The sequence below is a fragment of the Emys orbicularis genome, chromosome 6 (genome assembly GCF_028017835.1).
Source record: "Emys orbicularis isolate rEmyOrb1 chromosome 6, rEmyOrb1.hap1, whole genome shotgun sequence".
NCBI lineage: Eukaryota > Metazoa > Chordata > Testudines > Emydidae > Emys > Emys orbicularis.
In genome coordinates, this window is record NC_088688.1 from 125,242,190 (window position 1) to 125,265,105 (window position 22,916).

The following is a 22,916-nucleotide window of genomic DNA, read 5'->3' on the forward strand; positions in this document are numbered from 1 at the left end:
TGTCAGTATTGTTCCCTATTCTTGCTCATTACAATAAGGCTCGTACATGGAGGGTGGAGGGGAAGTGGTGGTGAAAGACAAAGGGCCTAATTCTCCACACCTTATAACCTTGTATAGTCCTGTAGAGCTCTGCTGAGCAAGAGACCCATGGGTGTAAAGTGCTGCCAACTCAGAGTGGGGACCTCCTGACTCTGCACAGCGATAAATGACTGCACAAAGTGCAAGGCCGAGGCAATTTGGACTCCTCAGGACATGCACAAGGGAAAGAGCGGCCAAATAGAAAACCTCTTCCATGACGCTACATACCGAAGACGCTGGATCTGGCCTTTCACCCTTGGTGGGTTTGGTCAATGGAAGAAGGTTTTGTTTTAAAATTTCAAATGAGAATTCATTATCCGATGGCATAGCTGGTTAGCAGCCGGCTCTTATTGTGCTAGGAGATAAATGTGATTCATTCGCAAATACAGTGGGTTTGAGCCTGATTATCCTCTGACTTACAGTGGTGTAAATCAAGAACAACTCCTTTAAAGTCAACAGAGTTCCACCAGTAGAAGACCGATGAGAGATGAGAATCCCACCCTATTAACCAGACTTTACTGCAAGCCAGAAAACATTGATCTGATTGAACCTTCGCTCTTTAGACAATGGATGAAAGCTCCCATTATCTACCCAAATCACAGCAACTATTTACCTTAGAGCTTCTCAGTGCTCTTCAGGTACAGGCTGTCCCTGCTCCGGCCAGGCCTTTGTTTACTCTGTGGGATGCATTTCTGCTATTTTACAGTGCGGGCTTCAATCCCTGGTCTGCCCTACACATACACACATTTTCCCCGCTCTTTAAATCCATATCTGGTTAAGCACTTCTCATTTTAGTTAGAAATAACTGCTCCCCACTGCGGTTAATTTTACTCTAGGTAATCTCTGAGATTGAAGACAGGGGACAGTTTAAATGTGAAATGAAATCACTCAGTCCTACATATTCATGTGCAGACACAAATGCACACTCTTCCAGCCTTGTTTTTATTTAATTTGCCGGCCCTGTTTAAAAATAAAAAGACCAATTTCAGCCACAAGTGCTAATATTTTCCCATGCTCTTTCATGGCGTTTGGTTGTTCAGTCAAGGCAGCTTTGTGCATGTGTGTGTGTGTGTGTGTGTGATTTACTGATCTGTGGCTTGCCACATGTCTTTAAAATTACAGTGCCCATTTCCTGCTGAAATAATTTCTACAAAGAGTGGCTCCTATTACAGCAAGAGGAGCACGGACGTCATGATTTATTATTATTTATGGTCCCAGGGCCTTGTTTATGCACGATGGGTTAGGTGCGCAGGATAGAAATGCCATTATGCAAATGACATTGAATGTCCTTACTGAGCCTAAATAATTTTTGTGTTGGACGATTAAACCTCATCTGTTATTGATATGGGCTGCAGTCGGGCTATTAAAGAGTCCCAACAGTACTTACTCCCAGTAATGGGAAAATTGAGAGGAAGAGGCTAAACAATTGCCTCAAGTGTGCCGTGATTGTCTGGTAGGAGTGGAACATAACAAACCCCCTGAATGGAAATCGTGTTTACTACTTAGGGATAAATAAAGAAGGGCGAACACGCAATAAATTACACTTTGTGATTTGAATCAGCGCAGCAGTGCATTTGCGTACTTTCAATTTCTTTATTTAAATATATATTTTTTCTTTTGGGGTAAATACTAGAAGTAGCCAGGAATGATTCCCAGCCAGTACTCTCTCTGTATTTGGTGAGGGAGGGGGGGATGGAGGACGAAGCCAATCTTCTCTGAGAACAAGGGAGCGACGTCGTCACTGGTCTTTTTTTTTTTTTTTTTTTGACACAGCTGTGCGGTCACATTTTGATCAGTGTTGATAGCTTATGAATTCCAAAATTGACAAAATTTACAGAAAAATGAGGATAATCCATCTTCCTTAGCAGCCTGTCAGGAGCTGGCTATACTTCATAATCCTCAATTACAGATGCTATTTTCAGACATTTACATGCAGATATTAGAACAAAATGAAAATGAGAAACAAAGAGAGAATGGAAATGCAGCTATTTATATGTATAAAAGAAAAACAACAGGTAAATTCTAGGCATTTAGATTGGATTTGGGGTCCTGGTAGCAGAGCTGAGAGTAACTGTGTGTGTTTGTGGATTTCAGTATGAAACAGTCAAATGCAGCATATATTTCCAGCATGCAAATAATCTGCAGGTTTAGGTCAAAAACAGGTCAGTTATTCTGAAGTATCAGAGTAAATGTGATCCTGGCAAGGTGCACTAAATAATTCCCTCTTTTCTAGTGAGATCTCTGGGGTTTGCCCCAGTTCTAATTGGATTTGGGTTAAAATGAAGCACAGCTGTTAATTTTTTAAAACCTATTTTATAAAAAAGAGCTTTATAAAATATTTTGGTCATAGTAAGAAAAGATGATTCCATCATTTGAAATCAAACTTTCATCCCTTTCTAAAGAGTCACTACCAAGTGTTGACTAAAACAAAGGGAAATTGGAGTTCGTCCCTGATGGACTGTGTATATAGGATTTACCCCAAAGACGAATTGGGTTCAGGGATAGTGCTAGGCAGAGTAGAAAATGCGATGTAAATAATAAAATGATGGGGCAGCGAATAGGTTTTGATATACAGCTCTTCAGCTCCCTTCCCAGTTCACATCCAGGGGAGGTCAGGAGGAGGGTTTTGCAATGAAATTTCCATTCCCATAAAATTTAAGACAGAAGTGCATTGATGCCCATACAGCTGCATGTGGTACTGGGCTTCTGGAAAGCTGGGGAGATTAATTAGAGCTGCTTTGGATTAAAGTCTCTGGACCATGTCTAACGTTACATTTCCCCCCCCCCCCCTTTGCGAGTCTGACATAGGGCTTCAGTGGAAAGTGTGCCCGGTGCTTGTTAGTTCTACCTTTATTTGTTTGTTCTTCCTGCATTGTGACACTCTGACATGACTATGTTAAGTTCTAGCCCTTCTAATGAAAATTACAGTAATTCCATAGCCATATTAGATCAGTGGATGGTGGTGGGCAGCTAGGAAAACCCTAGAGATGTTCTTTTGGTTTTGGAAAAGAGCCTGGAGGCAGATCTTGTTGACCAAATCCAAGTCTCCATTCCGTGTATGTGTCTCATAAACTCATAGACTTTAAGGTCAGAAGGGACCATTATGATCATCTAGTCTGACCTCCTGCACAACGCAGGCCACAGAATCTTACCCACCCACTCCTGTAACAAACCCCTGACCTATGTCTGAGTTACTGAAGTCCTCAAATCGTGGTTTAAAGACCTCAAGGTGCAGAGAATCCTCCAGCAAGTGACCCGTGCCCCACGCTGCAGAGGAAGGTGAAAAACCTCCAGGGCCTCTGCCAATCTGCCCTGGAGGAAAATTCCTTCCCGACCCCAAATATGGCGATCAGCTAAACCCTGAGCATGTGGGCAAGACTCACCAGCCAGCACCCAGGAAAGAATTCTCTGTAGTAACTCAGATCCCACCCCATCTAACATCCCATCACAGACCATTGGGCATATTTACTGCTAATAGTCAAAGATCAATTAATTGCCAAAATTAGGCTATCCCATCATACCATCCCCTCCATAAACTTATCAAGCTTAGTCTTGAAGCCAGATATGTCTTTTGACCCCACTACTTCCCTTGGAAGGCACCAAAGAAGGTCTGTTTTTCCCCAAAGACTTCAGCTAGCCGACTGCCTGGTGGAAGGTGCCCTAAGAATCCTTGAGCATGGGTTGGACGAAAGAGAGAAACAAGTAACAGTGAGTTTTCAGAGGTGTTTTGGTCTCAGCACTTGTAGTCATGGTGTGTGTGGATTTTTTTTTTTAATTGGATATGTCCAAGTTGAGTGCCAGGTGCTTGTACAAAATATGCCAGCCAAGGGACCAGGTTAACTATGAGTATGTAGAATTGGGCACAGAATTTTCTTATCGTACACCATTCATGATGCACCGTGATGACACCACCAAGTCAACATCTATTCTTGACAAGATAGAGAAGAAGCAGCAGTGTGGCTTTTTAGAGGGAAAGGCCCCGTGTGCACCACTTTATCTTACTGCACATCATTAGCTGAAAGGGAGGGCAAAAGGACAGATTCTATATGCACAAAACAGCAACAAAAAGACAACAAATCACTTGGATTATTTTTGTATTTTGACAGTTCAACCTGCTAGCATATTGTGTGAAAGGAAATCAGTGTACTGCCATGTTCCCAACAACAAAAGGCACCTATACAATACAAAGGAATGAAGAAATATCAGTTGGTTTATTTAATTTTTCAGAGTTGTGGTTTGGAATATTGAGCAGCTGAGAAAAGCAAAGCATGTGTGTCCAGCTGAGTTCTGTGTAGCGCCTTTGAAAGGTTACTTCCAGTGCAAACGAGACATCCCTTTCCTTTCCTCCCATCACTTGGTCTTCTGACAAGGTTACATATTTTCAGAATGCAAAATAAGTAGGAGGGGGAAAAAAGGAAAACATTTAATTTTAGCACTTTTCCCCCTACCACTCGACCTGGATCACAATAATACATCACATAATCCCAACCAGTATAACACGAGACTGAAGGTGTTCTAGCCAGGTGTTCTATTCCAGTTTTCACTCACCTTTCTTTGTTCGGTGTTCATACACTTTAGGGAAGCCACCTTTCCCCTGGGCCCCCACTTAGTATGCTACGCTGGAATAAAATTCCAATAACTGCATCAAAAAGAAAATCACTCAAGAGAAAGTTGGCCACAGCCACTCTTTCTCACCAACCCTAACTCAGTGTGCACCCACAAAGGTCTATATCACCCCAGCTACAGCTGCCGTGGCCAGCGGCACTAGTGTATTGCTCATTCATAGAATAACTCTTGAATGTAGTAGTATCAAAGCTGCCATCCCTCATTTTCCTTCACTTTTTTCCAACAAACAAACTGGGAAAAGACCTAGTGTGGCACTAAGGAGTGTTTAAAAAAACCCCTTTAGGTGTTAAATGTGGAAGTTTACCACATAGTACAAGATCTGTACTCTTTCACAGGCAGTCCAACCAAAATATTCCCCCAGATAGGTGCAGGAAAGGACAGAGGAATTAAAAGTAGCTCAAAGACCAAAGGAAATTAAAAGTAAAGGCTCCTTCCTTCCTGTCTAATGGAAGGAAGTAGACATAAATAACTGAGGAAAGCTGACTCTCTGGAAGTCTAGGACCACGAGTCAAGGTACATAAAGAAGAAAACTGAGGTGTCACAGTCCAAAATTGGGGGCGGGAGTGGAGTTGGGACATGAAAACCAAGTCCTAGAGTCTGCATAGGGAGAGTATTGCAGTGCTATAGTTTAACATGCTTTGAACATGGCTGAAATGTATTCATCGTCAACCTCTCATAGATGATTGTGCAATGAGAGCATATTAAGAACAGTACATAAGAGCTATGTACATTATACCACTTCTGCCATGGTCAGAAAAATCCCAACTGAGTAGTTTGGATCATCCAAGGAGCTTCAGCTCCATAGAACTCTATGCATGATATAAGTGAAAGGCCTCTGTACAGAAAAAAAAACTTTCTACAGAGTGCCTGTGGAAAAGGTCAACTCAGAAAGGCAAATGATATCCTTACCTGTATCCACTAGAGTAATGTAGGTAACTGCGTTAATATTCTTTGCCTATTTTGAACTGGCCAGCTGCTGTAGAAAGTCAGTTGTGGTAATGAGATGTGTATTGCTACTAATTTTGGTTCTATCTCATGGTAAAAAAAGAACGCAGAGTGAATTTGAAACCAGTGGAGAAGTACTGGTAGGAAATCTAACCTCTGAGCTGTCTTCAGTCTTTATCATCAAAGGGTTATTTTAAATGAAAGGTTAGAATGTAGGATACTGAAAATATTATTTGACCTGTGTCTCCAAGACCAGAATCCACAGCATGCTTCCGTCGCCTGAAAGCATGTGTCACAGGAAGGATGTTCTTAAAACCAAAGTGCTGGTTGAGTCTTCACCATCCTGCTTCTGCAACTTCTTTTCCTCCTCCACCCAGCATCTAGGTAGGGTGACCAGATGTCCTGATTTTATAGGGACAGTCCCGATTTTTGAGTCTTTCCCACCCCCATCCCAATTTTTCACACTTGCTGTCTGGTCACCCTACATCTAGGCCAGGTGCTTCTCATGACACAGAATAGTGATTGGGCATGTCACAGAACAGAAAAGTGACTTAGGACCAGGTTCTCATCTGGTGTGAATCGGCGTAGCTGTGTTGACATCAGTGAAGCTGTGCCAGTTTACACCAGCTGAGAATCTAACCCTGAAAGTGAAGCAGAGAAATGGAAGCCAGCAGGAGTATCACTAGCAAAAATGGCTAGTGATTGTGTTTTTTTCCAAAGGCCCTAGAGCATGTGGAAAGCTTATGCATTTCCTCATCATCCTGAAGTGGGCAGGATTACATAGGCACATGAAAGCTGTTTGCGTACTGGTGGAAGTATACACAATAAGAGGTTGGCGGCTGTCAGGGAAAATCCTTTACTTCTTGGGGACTGGAAGAGTAGCTCTGGGGAAAACTGCCGTTTTCTTCTGAGGGTGGAGTCAAGAAACCCAGAGTGTTCCAGGCTCTGCTCCTGATTTTGATCACTTTGGGAAAGTCACTTAAACTCTCTGAGCCCAGTTGGCTACACGCATAAGAAGGTACCACTCCATTAAAGGCAATGGGATTGGCCTACCTGCGCCAGCAGTAAATTTGGCACTCTGTGCCTCAGTTTCCCTTTTGTACAAGAGGCCTGGTACTACTTTTATCAAACAGGTATTGTAAGAGTTAACTGTTTGTAAACAAAGTGCATCAACTATGTCCTCTGATCAAATGTAAATACAAACACTTGGCCTGTGACTTCCTGCATATATGCAGAATGTCTCTGGTGCTGCTGGTGGCGGCGTTGTTACAGACAGACCTTATTCAGTTCAGACAGTGGTGTCTCTTTGTTTGTTTCCCTTTAGACAGAATGCCTATCTCTCAGGCACGGATGCACCAGGCAGGTTGCTACTGTTAGTCAATCTGCAGCAGATACAACATCCCATCCTCCTGATAGTTGATGGGTTGGGGGAGAGGGATGCAGAGAGAAATCTCACATTAGAGTTCAGAAGCTTTTTTTTTCTCACTGCTCTCCTTTTATATATTCTCCTTCTTACATTTCTGTGTTTTCTTTCTCCTTCATGCTATGGCAGTGGTGCTCCATGCTGATGAGACAATACTTGGTGCAACCCCAGGCAGTCATTTTTCAGGTAATTTCTTAGGGTACCAAACACCCGACTCATGCTTTTTCAGGTGTCAAGCTGGTTGGGTTTCCCCGATTATGCAGGGGTTCTTTGGTTGTACCTGGGTAGGTTGGGTATTTTCTTTCCCTGGCTATTCCTAGTCCAAAGACCATGGGGCTATGTTGCAACTAGCAAAAGCCAAAGGAGTAACATTCTTAGATTAATGATCAGTCCCCACGGCAGCACAATTCTAGAATGTAACTAAGGCTTTTGGCAACTAATTATGAATAATCAATGGTTAGGGTCAGTAGGGATGAATTTCTGATACAGTCACAAGATTCAGGAGGAGGAAGGATCTTCATTCTTGATGGTGAGAGGAAAGGCCCCTCCAAGAGTTGTTAGTTTAGCAAGCTTTGCCTTTTTTGGCTTCATGGTGGGATGTATGGCAGTGATGCGCTGTGTGCGCGGAAGAGGGAGCAGAAAAGATGATAAAAGGCCCACCTCATGTGAGTCAATGACAAAGCCCTGGTTTTGTTCAGTGGTGGTTACATGCACGTCGAAGGCTCTAGTGTTCCAGTACCAGCCCCAACTGCAGAACACAGAAGCTAATCTTTTCTTTAGGGACTGACTTGGAACCATCAGTGTTATTAGGACTGCCTGCTCTTTCTGTGTGTCTCTTTGCCGTGCATGTGTGTGTTAAGCTTGGCGGGGCAGAGGATCCCCTGTTTTTACTTGTTTGTGAAGAGCTGGACCCACAATGCTCCTGTATGAAGTAATAATAATTATAATCAGCCCCAGAGCTTAATGCACCTGGGTTCTGCAGGGAATGAGGGGAATTTAAGTTTGGACTCTTTTGTTGGGTTTATAAAATAGAGGCTGTCTTTCTGCTCTGTACTCCAAGTTCTTAGCTTCTATTGAGGCAAATGTTGGCTCCAGTTGTTTAACTGGCGTGTTGTTGTATAACATACCCTACAGCTCTGCAGTGTGAACTGCTTTTTCCAGGACTATTGTACTTTCTGTTTCCAAAGCCATACGAGCAGTGGTAAATGCCAGTCTAAACCTGGCACAAGATGGGCGTTGTTCATTTCGTCACAGCTGTCTTGGCCTGGTACCAGCACATGCTAGGCATGCGCATATGGAGCGCACTGCCACGAAACGCAGGAACGCTGAGCACAATAGTGGGCACCATCAAGAGTGCTGCCATGTAGCCAGAGTCTCCTAGCAGCTGCTGTTTTGGGGAAAACCCATACGGCAGTTAATGTTCTTCTCTCTCTGTTTGGGCACATTGCTTTCTGAGGGGATACGTGGAAAAGCCATTGACCAGCAGGCAGCTGTGTTACTGATGATGTGATAAAGGACTATGCTTTATCTGACTGAGGCTTTATCCATATTCCTCTTGCCTCGAGTACCAACAAACATGGGTAGGTGTTGCTGGCGGATGGCTCAGTTCAGGGCCTTCGTGCTGGCCAGGCCATAACAACAGGCCTGTAAAGTTGGCAGTCACAGCTCCAGAGGGATTTCCACAATGTAGGGGGCTCCCCAGTGGTGTCATGGCTCTGTATCATCCCGCAGCCCCTGGTGTAGGGTGAGTGTCAAGAGCATTCCCCTGGGAATGGGGGCATGGCTGGAACACCACTGTATTCTGGCTACTCCCAGCCGCTGAAAGAGCCCCTGGGGCCCTAGATTGGTGCAAGCTTGGACCATGCTGAGGCTGCTCTAACCTGTGGCAGGCTAGCCAGCTCCAGAACATGGAAGGCACATAAGTGACCTAAAGCCACCTTTGCCTCCTCCTTATTCTGACATCCTGGGCTGAGTTAGTAATGAATTTCCACCCATTTTTTCCTTAAAGCCAGTAGTAGCTTCAATTGTTCCAACCTGCAGAAGGTGTCTCAAAACTCCTGGATAGATCCTATTTTATATGCTAAGATAGGCATCCCGGACCCATAGGGTTACAAGGGACCGCAAGAGTCATCAAGACTCCCTGCCAAGATGCAGGATTTGTTGGGTCTAAACCATCCAAGACAGATGGCTCCAGCCTCCTTTGGAAAACGTCCAGTGAAGGAGCTTGCATGACCTCCCAGGGCAGTCTGTTCCATTGTCCTACTGTTCCGTTGTCCTACAGTTAGGAAGTTATCAATAAGCTTTCTAAGCTGTGGTCAAAAAGAGCAACATTGGCACTAGATGCATCTTTACAGACATGAAGTGAAGGAGTGGGGAAGTACCTGCTGACTTTCCAAGGCTGTTTGAGTGGGGCAGACAGTGAGTTCTGTACAAAAACTCTTAGCTACAGTAAAAGTTTGTAGTTATTGGTACTAATTCTTGTACAAAGTTTAAGGCTTCTATTACTGGGAGTATAGAAGATGTCTCCTAGTTTGATAAGCCTTGTTTGCCCTTATGTTTTTGGGTAATTATAGTTAGTGTGAGGTCTAATCCTGATATTCCTTGTTCCAAAACTAGTTACTAGAGGTTGTAGGTCCAATAAAGTGAAAGGAGAAGAAAGGTAAAATGTATAAGCCTTGTAGACCGTTCCCAGGCCCATAAAACTTGCATTTTGCTGACAGTGAACGTATCAGTTGCAAGTGCAGTGGCAATAGCTGTGGCAACCATGCTGCTAGCATAGAAATCTGTAGCATTATTGCTGAGGGTTGGCCAAATTTAGACCCGCTGTAAGTGGGTCAATAGAAGTGCATCCATTGATACTAGGTCTGAATTTGGCTCAGTATGTTGACACAGCTTGACGTTTTACATCAGGCAGCTTCAGACTATAACTCTTTTTACAAAGTGTTAATGGTGCTCGTTAGACTCATCACAGGGTTTGTCGGCACCACAGCCAGAGAGGTGTGCTTGCAGCAGGATCTATCAGAACCAACTTTAGCTGGCTTGGGTACCGCTAGCAGTGATGTCATGGCAGCACAGACTTCAGCATGGGCTAGTTGTCCGAATACATACCCAGGATCCCGGATGGGCTTGTTCATCCCATGCTGAAACCCATGCTGCTATTGGTACCTGATCTAGCTAGATTAAAACTATGTCTACACCTGCTACAGTCACACCCGTGATTGCAGTGCAGACATACCCAAAGCACTATAGGTAAGCATTAAGCTGCAGCAGTACTGTGCCTTTAAGTGAACTGTCCTCAACATTATAATTAACTTCAATTCTTTTTAGTGAAAGAAGGATTGTAACCACTGAACAGGGCAGATCTATGTACTCTACTGTAACAGCACGTATTAAATAAATGCTACTTTTTCGGAGGAAATTTTGTGTGCTCTCTTCTCCTTTTCAGAATATGCTACAGCACAACTTGACTTCAAGAAGTCAGGGTTTCCCTGTGCCAAACTGCTCACACAGTCCCAGACTGCTTATTACTCCAGCAAATTAGCTTTCAAAGGCACTGTGCATCCTTACAAGACAACACCATGAGAAGATCGGCAGTGGTCTTTAGGACCCTCTGAAGGATTAGGGGGTGTGATAGGGTTTTAATAATCAAGGCTAGAGAAGATGAAGGCATGGATGCCGTGGAGTGGAAGTAGTGGCGTACGCAGCGCTGTTGAGGAAGTGTTGGTGAGCAGATAGGCGCACCCACAGATGTGTCGAGAAAAGGAGCGTTTCAGACTCAAGGGGGCGCAGAAGACTCTGAAGAATGAAGGAGACAGGACACGTGGGGTTATGCTTTAGTATTTTCACCTGGCTGAAAAATCTTGAACCCAGAGAGTATCACGCAATTGATTCTCTGGCAAGATACCATGATGATGACACCAGTAGTGGTAAACTTGGAAAAAATATGTGGCACGCCCTCCGGCAAGTGCTCCCTGGGGGCAGCCCGTCACCAGGGCCGGCTCTGGCTTTTTTGCCGCCCCAGGCAAAAAAGCCTCCGGCCGCCCCCCCCCAGCGCGGCAGGGGAGGGCGCGGGGGGGGAGGGCGGCCAGAGCGCCGGGGGGAGGGCGCCAGGGGGGAGGGCGGCCGGAGCCCTGGGAGGAGGGGCAGAGTGCCCGGCCGGGGCTCCGCTCTCCCCGGCGGCCGGAGCTGGAGCGCCGTGCCGCCCCCCTCCAGGTGCCGCCCCAAGCACAAGCTTGGTGGGCTGGTGCCTGGAGCCGGCCCTGCCCGTCACGATGCCGGGTGACCCTGGCGCCTTGTGCCGCTTGCGTCTGAAGCCTACCCTTCAAGAGGCGCTTGCCTCTGTTACCGTGAACCTGCCATTACTGGGTTATCAGTATGAATTCCTGCTAATTTTAATAACAACTGTGCTATAGAGACACAAATATAGACAAATCCTGATATTTATGCCAAACCCCAAGCTGAGCTTTCTGTCTCAGACCATGCACTGAAACCATCTCATGCCTCGCCGATAACTTTGAAAAAATCTTGTATTTAGGAGCAATCATGTTTACACAAGATATTTTCTGCATTGCTCCTTTCATTATAAACATTTTAAAAGGAATTTATAGAGTGCCTTGAAAATATACGGGGCCTGTTTCACCACTGCATTACTCCAGTGTTGCAATGCGGTTACAGTGGCTTAAACTGCAGTAGGGCAGTGCTAAATCACCCCAATTTTAAAGTTTATTTGCTCCTACTACTTATTCTTAATTGAAATCATAACCCCAGATTGCTCTGCACAGGGTTATAATCTCACAAATAAGGGATCATGGTGTTGAGGGAAGACGAACGCAAAAAAAGCAGATTCTAGTTTTGTGTAAATGGCCCTGAAAATTACGGGAGGAGGGAAATGCAGATAAACGTTCTGCCACATACGCAGAATCCTTTCTAAATATAGGGCCAGATCCCCAGCTGCTGGGAACTGTCAGAGCTCCATTGGCTTTCAAAGGCATCAATGGACGTTGTCAATCTTACTTCGGTGGAGCCGTCGGAGGCTCTGGCCCCAGATGTTTAAAGTTTCCCATATGAGATCGGTGGATCTTTAATATTCCCAGGTGACACTCGATCTTATTTATTTTAAAATAAATTTGGCATTGGAAATGCTTTGGGAGATGTGGTGCCAAGGCTGTCCGTGAGCCCCTGCTTGCAGTAACTAGGTTTGCCTAAGTATGCTTTATTGCTTACAATTTGACCTGGAACTACTGTGTTCTTCAGTGGGACGTGGTTGCAAAACATTTCTGCTTCCATCTTCTCTTCAGGCATGTCTTTCTCTACCAGTGTGATTAGTGGAATGAGAACATTTTGATTGTGTTACCATGAACTATTACTAAACTGTAACTATTACTTACTCTCAACAGTCATAGTCACCAACTTTGGTCTACAAGATGCTGCCACACTGAAAGATTTTGTTGCTTAACAATAATAATCTTGGATCCTTTTAGTAAAAAACAACAACATGTTTTGTTCTACTAAAGCAGCAGAGACAAAGATAAGACACACGTAGTGTGGGTTACTAATGACAGATTTAGCAGCACACTTTAAATGTTCTTTGCCTTTCAGATGGCTAATCTGATAGAACAAAAGGCTTAGGGTTTTTTTTTTTTTTTTTTTTTGCATTGTACGTAATTGTGTTATACTGCATGTATCAGAAAAAGGTTGTCGAATATCAGATATACTATTTCTGAGGTATCTCTTGCTTCCTTTTCCAGACGACAGAATACTCAGCCATGGCATCATTAGCTGGCGGATTAGATGATATGAAGGCCAATTTAACAAGCCCTACTTCAGCAGAATTAGGAGCTAGTGTTCCAGGACCACAATCCTACCCTATCGTGACAGGTAAGACAGCTTGGGAGCCTGATATATGTTGAAAAAGAATGAGTTTGTTGACCACCTGGGGGAAAAGCTGAATGGTATTTTGCTGCTCCTGGCAACTCACTGCCATTTATAAGAGAGACATAAACAGAAGTGTCACTATTCTTTTCAGAATAGAGCGAGACCAGTTTGCACCAGTGGAGGCTCTGGCCCTCCAAATCTAAACCCTGAGTACCAACTCGTCACAAAAAGTGAGGAGTTGTCTCTGCTTTGGGTGTTGCAGGTTGTTTATCATGAAAGTGTTTGGCATTTGCGACTGGCCTGAATTTTGATGGCATTTCAGATCGGATTGAATTTCTGGTGCATCCGATGCCTCCAAATACAGATGCTTTGGACCACTTTTGGAATTCCACTCTTGCTGTAGGGTTTGGCATTTAAAAGAAGCAATGATTCATTATAGTAGTGTTAAGTCAACTGTATTTGTGTAACAGTCATAGCCATTGAGAGGAGGTTAGGGACCAGCGGCCACTAGATTTTGATAACATTCGTCGACTGAGTCAGCTACATCACTTGGGACTAGACTGCACAAAATGCAATAGAATCTCAAAATATTTCCCGTAAGAATCACTCACGGCTTAGTACATGAGCCTCTAGAACTCAAGGGTGTATTTTACCTACCCTTAAACTTTTTCTTTTGTTTTTTTTTTCATGACACTTGGTGACAGTCCAAATTTCAGCCTCAGATTTTCCTCCATTTTGCCTACTGTGGAGTTTCATTTTGGCCCAGGTCCTCCAAGGATTTTAGGCACTAACTCCCATTGAAATCAATGTGAATTAGGTGCCTAAATACCATTGAAGATCTGGGCCTTAGCTGCTGAGCAGAATGTTGTGACATATTTAGGTTGCTGCCATCTTGTCTTGAAAGCACGGCAAGTCGTGCAGCGTCTGTGAACAATTTTGAAAACACAAGTTAATGCAGAGTTACTTCTGCGCAATGCAGACTCAACCTGGGGAACTTATTGCCCAGAGCTTAGCAGGATTCAAATAAGATCATATCATTATATGGTTAATGAGGAAATCCACATTTCTAGTAAGTAGGATATACCTATATATACACATATATATTGGCGGGACTATAAATCATCATGCTTCAGTTCATAAGGCAAACTCTGAGTGATGGGAGTTAGGAGCAGTGTTCCCTCTGGCCAGGTTGTTCCATAAATGCTCACTACAGAGCCTCTTACATCTTCCTCTGAAGCATCGGGTACAGGTCACTGCCAGAGACAGGGATTGCCATGGCAGATCAGACAAATCGAATTGCTTTTAGGATCGGAGCCAATGCCCATTGAATTCAAGGGGAGTCATTCCATCGACTTTAACGGGCACTGGACCCAGTCCTGAGAGCACAGTTCGCTCACCATAAGGGAAAAAGGCAGAACTTCCTAGAAGCGGGGAGAACAAACGAGTGGCATGTGTTGGTCAGACTGCTTGATGCACTATTGGGAGGTTCTCAATAGCATGGTGACGGGAGCAGTGTAAGCATCTCCGTAGAACAGACTAGAAGTGCACTGTGCAGGTCTAATTTACCTGCAGGCGCTCAGCACTTCAATGCTAAGGTGATGGGTGCTAAAGGAGAATGTAAGAAGCAAATTAGGCTGAAAAAAGAGAAATGAGTAACAAGAACTTCTCTGAAGCTGAGAAAATCAGAGATGTTAGGTGGATCACCAAGGAGCAATTAAGGAGGATAAGAACAATGCAGAGGGGGTAAATATTTCTTTGCATCAGCCTTCCCCAGAGAGGATGTTGAGTGAATATCTACCTACCTGAGCCCTACACTTTGCCAGTGATAGGATGGGCACTATGAAAGACTAAGGGCTTGTCTAGATGGGGAGTTAGTTGAGTGACAAGCTGGGGTGTTAATCTACAGTGCACTAGCGTACCATGCACCAAAAGTTCCCTAGTGCTCATTGGCCTACCCCTGTTTCAAACAGGGGAACTTGTAGTGTGCCACTGTAACCGAGTCCATATGGACAGTTAGTGCCTGGCATGCTGAGGCAGTGTAGATTTACTCCCCAGCTTGCTAGACAAAAATTAACAAAAGGAAGTACATTCTCCACCCCTCGCAATTAACTTGTAGAACCTATTGCAACAAGTTTCAGAGTGTCAGAGTAGCAGCCGTGTTAGTCTGAATCAGCAAAAAGAATGAGGAGCATTTGTGGCATCTTCGAGACTGACAAATTTTTTAAATGTATTTGTTAAATAAATTTGTTAGTCTCTAAGGTGCCACAAGTACTCCTCGTTCTTACTGCAACAAGATATCCCAGACACTAAGAATTTAGTAGGGTCCAAGGATTTCATCCAAACTGCTAAAGTCAATGGAAAGACTCCCATGTACTTGAATGGGCTTTGGCTCAGGCTCCCCCAAAAGAACAGCTCCTTATATGGGTAATCAGATCCCCCACCAGATAGGATAAAAAAATAACTGGGATATAGGCCTTCTGGTTCAGGGCATAAACCAATCACCAGCTGCCTGGGGCTGGGAAGAAACTTACGTAAATTATTCTGCAGTTGTCCATTATGGCACATTATACTTGCACCTTGCCCTGAAGCAGCCAGTACTGGTCACTGTTGGAGACCGGATACTGGACTGGATGGACCACTTGTATGCTCTGGCAGGACAGTTCCTGTGTCCCTGCATATTTTCCTGCCTCTCAGAAGCAGCACTCCTTCCTATTCCCACCTAGCCCTTTTGTGTAATGGGGGGATTGTAAAGCAAACCTTTCCCAGGGAGTGTTCTCTGTATGCCCTAGCACAAGCCCTATTAATAGGGCTGCCTCCCCTGAGAAACTGCAGTCTTGTAATTCTTACTCAGGCAAAACTCCTATTTACTCCAAGGAGAGTTTGCCCAAGTAAGGAATGTGTGTCCAGACCTGCAGTGCATCCAGAATGTCCAGACCTGCAATCCATTTCCTCCCCACGATCCTATAGTGATAAACTGGCCATTCTTTTTATGGGCTTATTTACTTATCTGTGAAGACTAGTCAGCAATATTTACTAAAATAGGGTCTAGGGACTCTAGAAAAGCCGCTACTTGTTTTGTTTAAGCTAGAACCAAATGTGAGTTCTTATGCGAAGTTATAAGTAATGTTAAGAAGTTGAATCAATCTGTCGGTTTTATTTTTACAAAGCCTAGAAAAATTCTGTCACTGATCTTAGACGTGAGAGAGAACCATAACAACACGAGTGTTTCAGGAAGGGTGAGGTATATAATTCTTATCACACTGGAGTTTACTGTCTAATGTCTGGGTTTATAATGGTATTCACATTAGAGTTCCAGTAATACGTGCAATCTTTTTTTGGTATTTTTGATTTATCAGAAAAATCCATATGGCTAAAATATTTCATTTTTTTGGTAATATCACTAGGTGTATTATGGTGTATCATGAAGCCTCAGACAAGGTCAGGGCCCACTGTGATAGGTGCTGTACATACACATAGAAAGAGACAGTCCCAACACTTTACAATCTAAATAGACAAGACAGACAAAAGCTGGGAGGGAGACACTATTATCACCCCTATTTTATAGATGGGAAACTGACTCACAGAGGAAGAAGTCTCTAGCACAACTAGGAATTAAACCCAGATCACCTGAGTCCCAGACTAGTACCTGAATCACAAACTACCGTTCTTTGGACAATCAATAATAATGATAATAATATTGTAGTTTTTAGAGATGAGCAAATTGGTTCATATTAAGTAAGAACCACGCTGAATTCCAGCCTCTCCTGAGGTTCAAAGACATCTAGCTAACTTTTAATTCTTGATAGTTTTTGCATGCTTCTGCACTGTCGGGTTCCGGGTGAAATAAGGAGAGAATCTGTCTTGTGGTGTTTCCTGCCTAACCGAAAGCAAGGACCTAAAGTACTGAAAATCTTACAAGAAGCCTTGTCCTTCGAAGACTTCCAGCTCAGTTTTGCAGACCTAAGATTTTAAGGTAGTTTAGATAAAGGTCAGCAAAGCATTCAAACCTTGGTGTTTAAGTGTACCAAACCACTGAGCTTTTGAAGTCTGGTCTTTGCTGCTTTTAGTTGGTGTTCCAACATATGTCACTATATAATAAACATGCTTGTTATAATAACTTCGTTGTTGGGAGACCCAAGGACAGTTTTATATTTAAAAAACTGACAAGTGAATTGTAAACTCCAGCAGAAATCTTTGATTGAAATCATCATTTTTATAGGGAATCTTTCTGTTTTGTGTGAAGCAGACCAATGGCCCATGTTTCAGCATACAGTAGGCCATTAATGTGCAGGGTGCTTAAAAAACCCCATATTCCAGGATGAAGATCTTGAAATGTATACTCATGAGAGTTTGAGAAATAGGGTTTATTGTGGCCAAGAAAGCTAATCTGGTTCTTTTGATAGGCTGAGATCTGCAGTTCAAGCTTCAGCAGTTTTTATGAAAAAGTCCAGGAACATTGCTGGGCTTCTGTTTGCAAACTGACCGACGTCTAGTTCATATTGTGAGTCTTTAAGCCATCTCATAAAGCAGTTTAATGGAAAATAGGCTGAGAACTAAGGAGATAAGTGAATTATGATCACAGTTTTTCATTGTTCTTATTCCAAGACCATGGTTTGGACAGCAAAGCAACACTGAGAAATGAGATGTGAACGATCCTCTGTGTAATTGTTGATGTGAAGTGTGAGGTTCACATTTCCGAGCAGACTGGTAGATCAAATTGGCAGTGATATCATTTGAATAAAAAGCACTGCTTAAACATTGGCATTCATACCAGCACATGCCTTTAAAAATAGGTCTAAGTTATGGTGAAAGGAATTGTCGATGACCGTTCTCAGCACTGCTTCATCCACAGACTCCCCTGTGTTATGGACCGCTGGCTAACCATCTGATTAGCGAACCACCTGATTTCTCTCCATCGTTTTTATGCCACATTAAATATTAAGTTAAAAAAATTCCTTCTCTTACTGCTTGCTGCCATGGTTCATAAGCACGCTCTCCATTTGCAAGCCAATGACATGTGCCTAGCCCATTACTGCTGTAGTCAGCAGTTTCAGAGCAGCTTCTGATTGTTACTAATTACCTGCAGATGCATTTTCTCCGCTCCAGCTTGCTGACTTCAGCTTGGTCGCTATCACTTTGAGAGGACAAAGTGGCGCTGAAATTGACACCTCCGCTCGGCTCTCCAATACAGCACAGAGGACAGATTGACAAATCCACAGGCAGTCCTGACTGCAGCTGGTTGGAGAGTCAGTTTGCATTAGCAGTGCCCAGAAGTGACTGGATTCAACTGTCGACTGGCCTAGCAAAGGAGCCAAATAAGAACATTTCATTTTAGTGGGAGCGGGCACAAAGTCTATCATTCAGTTAAAAGAGGACGCTTAAAACAAAGCATCCAAGGCAGATTACGGTTTTGTTTTCTCAGCAGAACAGAGGAACCTTGTCATTTACCTCACCAGAAGCATTCAAGACCAACTAACCCTTCCTTAAAAAGCAACAGAGGGTCCTGTGGCACCTGTAAGACTAACAGAAGTATTGGGAGCATAAGCTTTCGTGGGTAAGAACCTCACTTCTTGAAGAAGTGAGGTTCTTACCCACGAAAGCTTATGCTCCCAATACTTCTGTTAGTCTTACAGGTGCCACAGGACCCTCTGTTGCTTTTTACAGATTCAGACTAACACGGCTACCCCTCTGATACTTAACCCTTCCTTAGCTTCCCTTCCAGGTTGCGGCAAAGGTAGAGCTAGAAACGTTGGACTTAGGTTTTCTCTCTATGTAGCATAATAGTGGTACTGGAACACTGGCTGCTTTGGGCCTGTGTAGTCACTGACCCCTGTGCAGAGTAGGAAAAAAATTCTACCTGATCAGAACGGGAGCATTTTATATGCACTTTGCGCAGGTGTATACAACTGCAGGAGGAGCGAGGCAGAAGAGAATCCTGTGCTGGAATCCTCCAAGTGGTCCCAAACCAGATGTGGTGTAGTCAGCTTAGAAGGGAGCGTCCCCACAAAGCTCCATGTGTCCACCTTCCTGATGGCAAGGGAGAGAGAAAAAAGAACAAAGCTAGGAGCACAGTCCCCTTGAAAAACGTGGTGACACACACAAAGGGCAGGGGAGGAGGGAATCACTGAATGGCAGTCATGTTAAATTATCTGCTGTGGGCTTGTAGTGAGGGACTTGGGCCACCAAACCTAATTCATTCAGGACTTTGGTCTACATTGAATGTAGAGAACGCAAGGAAAATGCACCTGGCTAAGTGCGCTACTCCAGTTTTAGTAAACTCAACTCTGTGTTTATTTATGTAGATGTATCCGATACCCTTAGTATAGTATATTATACCAACTAGCTATTTCTCCATAGATCCAAGCGTACAAAGCGAATACAAATAACATACATATTTCTCACAATCGATATTCCCATATATGTTGCCAGGTTTATATTAATATGAAGTGAACGTGGCAAAGTGAAAGGAAACACATGTAATGCAAAGGACCTGTATTTATCCTGGGATCTATGACAAAAGACTGTAGTTACCTGATCCCTCGCCAGACTGTTTTGTTACCCCAGCAATGCCTCAATTTATTCGGTAGCTTTGTCTCATTAATCTCTAGCCTGCTTCATGTCTTATTCATCCTGACAGGCAGTGGCTGCTATTTATGTGCCAGTGTTTTGCCAAAGCTTTTGTTGCATTTCAATGCTTGTTTATCATTTCTAATGCTGCGAGCAGTATGGTAGGCAGGTAGCAGGCCTGGCGAGCTTTCCAAACAGCGAACCTGATGGAAAGTGCTTAAAACGGACGGTGATGCCGAAAACAACCCCCAGGCTGATCTCATGCCACTTGCATTTTTAAATCATTACAGATTAGACTCGGTCTCCCCTACAGAGGCAACTTGCCCAAGATCTACAGGGAGTCTGCAGCAGAACCAGGAATCAAACACAGGTCTCCTGCAACCCAGTCCTGGGCCTTAACCATGGTTAACTTTCTGGGCATGCTGTAAAGTTAGCCTTTTTCCTCAAGCCTCTGGATAGGTTGATGCTTGGGTGATGCACTGGTCTAGTTGCTGGGTATTTTTATGATCAAAGCTAGCTTTTGTGGTGTTGGGAAGGGTAATCAATCGAGTGTGAGCCATGGTTGTGTTTGAAGGGTTGTAAAGCTCCCGGAGCCCAGGATGAGTGCACAAAAAATCTAAGGGTGTCAAACCGGAGCTAACCGGTCCACTCCTATTGACTTTAAAGGGAGCAAAGTTAGGCCACTATTGAGTGCTTTTTGAAAACCTCACCCTAAGTAACCAAATAAAATATTGTAAAGAATGTACTAGTAAAAGCACCATTCTGGGATACATGCTAAATTATTAGTATATTCTTGTTTGTTCCTTTAGGACATAAATCACTCAGTGTCTTGTGTGATCTGAGAAGGCCGTGATCCAAAGAGGATTTATTCTAGCCACATTTTCTGGGGGGGAAGGTACATGGTATGCTTCATCCCCCTCCCCCATGGTATTGATCCAAAACTGATATCTGGGGGCAGATCTGCTGCGGATGTAAATGGCCATAGCGCCATTGAAATCCATGGAGCTAGGAGTGCGTTCACCTGACAAGCACTGTAAGTGCTGGAATGTAGAGTATACAGATGAGGTCACCTTGGTATCCATTGTTTTACTAGTTCCATCTCCTGTTGATGTCTCTGTGATTGGCCATTCCTTAGAAATCCTAAAGGATGAAAGAAAACTTCCCAGTTGGGGGTTTTCCCCTTGAAGCTTTTTAAATCTTCCTTTTCTAACCTCCTACCAGAAGATAACATGTTTTACATCTGCCCCTAGGAATAAAAACGCCTCTGAGTTAGGATCTCAAAAGGCTACTATCACCGTTAGTGAATATATCCCAAAACATCTTCTGGGAATGTGTGTTAGGAGGAAAGGGAAATGCATAAGAGATCTTTAACTAAACCCTCCTTTTCTTCCATTTGTCTGTCATTGATATTTCCATTATCTTAGGATCTGGCTCATTCATAATTATTGGTTTTAAATATATATATTTTAAATATAAATTAGAGAAATATAAATGTTTCATGTTTATAAGGAGCTGAGGTATTGCGGTGCTGGATGAAGTATAAATACCTAACTAGACCAAGTAAGTAAGTGACATGAAATAGGGTATGCAATTGTCATGGAATAAACTCTTACATAGGGTTGCTAAAGTAAATACTGCCTTGCTTTGTTCTGGCTTGAATGACTGCAGACAGGCTTCCGTCATATCATAACAGAATCACTGCCTTTTTTGGGGGGGGGAGGGTAAGTTTACCTTTTCTTTATTCTGGTCATGCTGAAAACAGAAAAAGTTTAACAAACTGATAGAGTGCAGCTCTCTTCAACCCTTATATAGCCTCTGGGATTGATGCCAAGGTAGCTAAGAAAGGGCTATTTATCTTTTAGGTAGAGCACCTTATCTGACCTGCCTTTTATGACCCCTTTTTTGATGATGATCTGAGACAGCTAAATTACTTTTCATGTCAAATTGAAAATATAACGTGAAAATAAAATAAAATTAAAAACTCACATTTATTTTTGAGCAATACCTGAAAAAATAGGACTTTTCAGCCATCCTTGCACACTCAAAATTCCCAGTGAAGTCAATGCGTGGATTAGGTGTACAAAAATGTAGGCACAGGGTCCTAGTTTCATAAATGTCAAGTGCAAAAGTGGAACAGACCTAATAGTGCTGGGAAAATTATTGTGGAACCTGCAATATCTGATCACTGAGGAAAATACCCATTGCTTCTAGTTGTATATTTTTATTTAAAGAATTATTAAATATTTTTATGTAGTTGATTCTGAAGGTCATTTTTTCATAGTTGTTAATTTCAGGTCAAACCCTGGTCTCATAGAGAACAATGAAGAATTGCCATTGACTTCATTTGCAATCAAGATTTAGCCCATAAAGAATATTTACAGAAGCTTGAATTTTTTGAAAGCATTTACAGAGGAAGGATGGTTATGTGGTTAAGGTACTCGCTATGCCTCATAAAATCTGGCTTCAGTTCCCAGCTCTGCCACTAGCTTCTGGTGTGACCTTGAACAAGCCTGGTATGCCTTAATTCCCAATCTGAAAAATGGGCTAACAACACTTGCTTTGTGTGTCTTGTCTAAGAGTGCAAGATCTGTGGGGTAGGGAATTACTTGCTATTTGTTTGTAGTCCCTTCTGTACTAATAATTAGAGGGGGTTGGAAAATGGATTTTCTATCCCCTGAAAAATGCCAAGGTTTTGAAAATAAAATAACAAAATTCATCCTCAATTGGGACAAAATCCGAAACGTCAACATTTTTTCTGAAACTAAAATTCCAAACAAATTTTTATTTTGGGTCAATTGAAACATTTCATTTTCATAAATTCAAAAGATTTCATCTTGATTTTGACCATTTTTTATTTATAAAATAAATTAAATGTCAAAATAAAAAGTTGTTTCAAAATGAAAAAATTGAAACTTTTCATTCCAAAAAATGTCAAAACGGGACATTTCAAAATTTGTTTTTCTCCATTTTTTTTCTAAACAAAATTTCACGTATATCAATAAGGTCTTGCAAAGCATTTCAGTGTAGCCAAAACAGTATTGATGGTAGCTTGGATTGTTAAAAGCATTTAGAACGAGTGGAACAAATCAGGGCACATCATTGGAAGTCTGACTATTGATGTTGTCAGAAGAGTTTTGACAAACGTTTTTTGACCAGCTCTAATAGTAATAGCAACAAGGCTTGCTACAACTGTTTCTATATGGAAATTGTGAGTAGCGCCTGAACATTATCACCCGATTATAATTTAATTGCAGTGCAAATTGGTGATAGGAGATGCCTACTCCAAGAGCAACAAAATGCCAGATTTACAGCTCACTCTCTATACTTAACAGATAAACGTGCAGATGCATTTTTCAGTAACCTGTTTGTCCCTCTGAATATGGCCTGTCATGTTGTGAAAAAA

At 42.9% G+C, this 22,916-nt stretch overlaps 1 protein-coding gene across 1 annotated transcript in view; it reads left to right on the plus strand.

The window, feature by feature from the left end:
• The window catches only part of PAX5 (paired box 5), a 219,896-nt gene that overhangs the window by 95,907 nt on the left and 101,073 nt on the right, over window positions 1-22,916 (plus strand). The window contains exon 7 of the mRNA XM_065406100.1: window positions 12,820-12,949. Within this exon, the coding sequence (XP_065262172.1) occupies window positions 12,820-12,949 (130 nt within the window). The remainder of the gene's footprint in view (window positions 1-12,819; window positions 12,950-22,916) is intronic.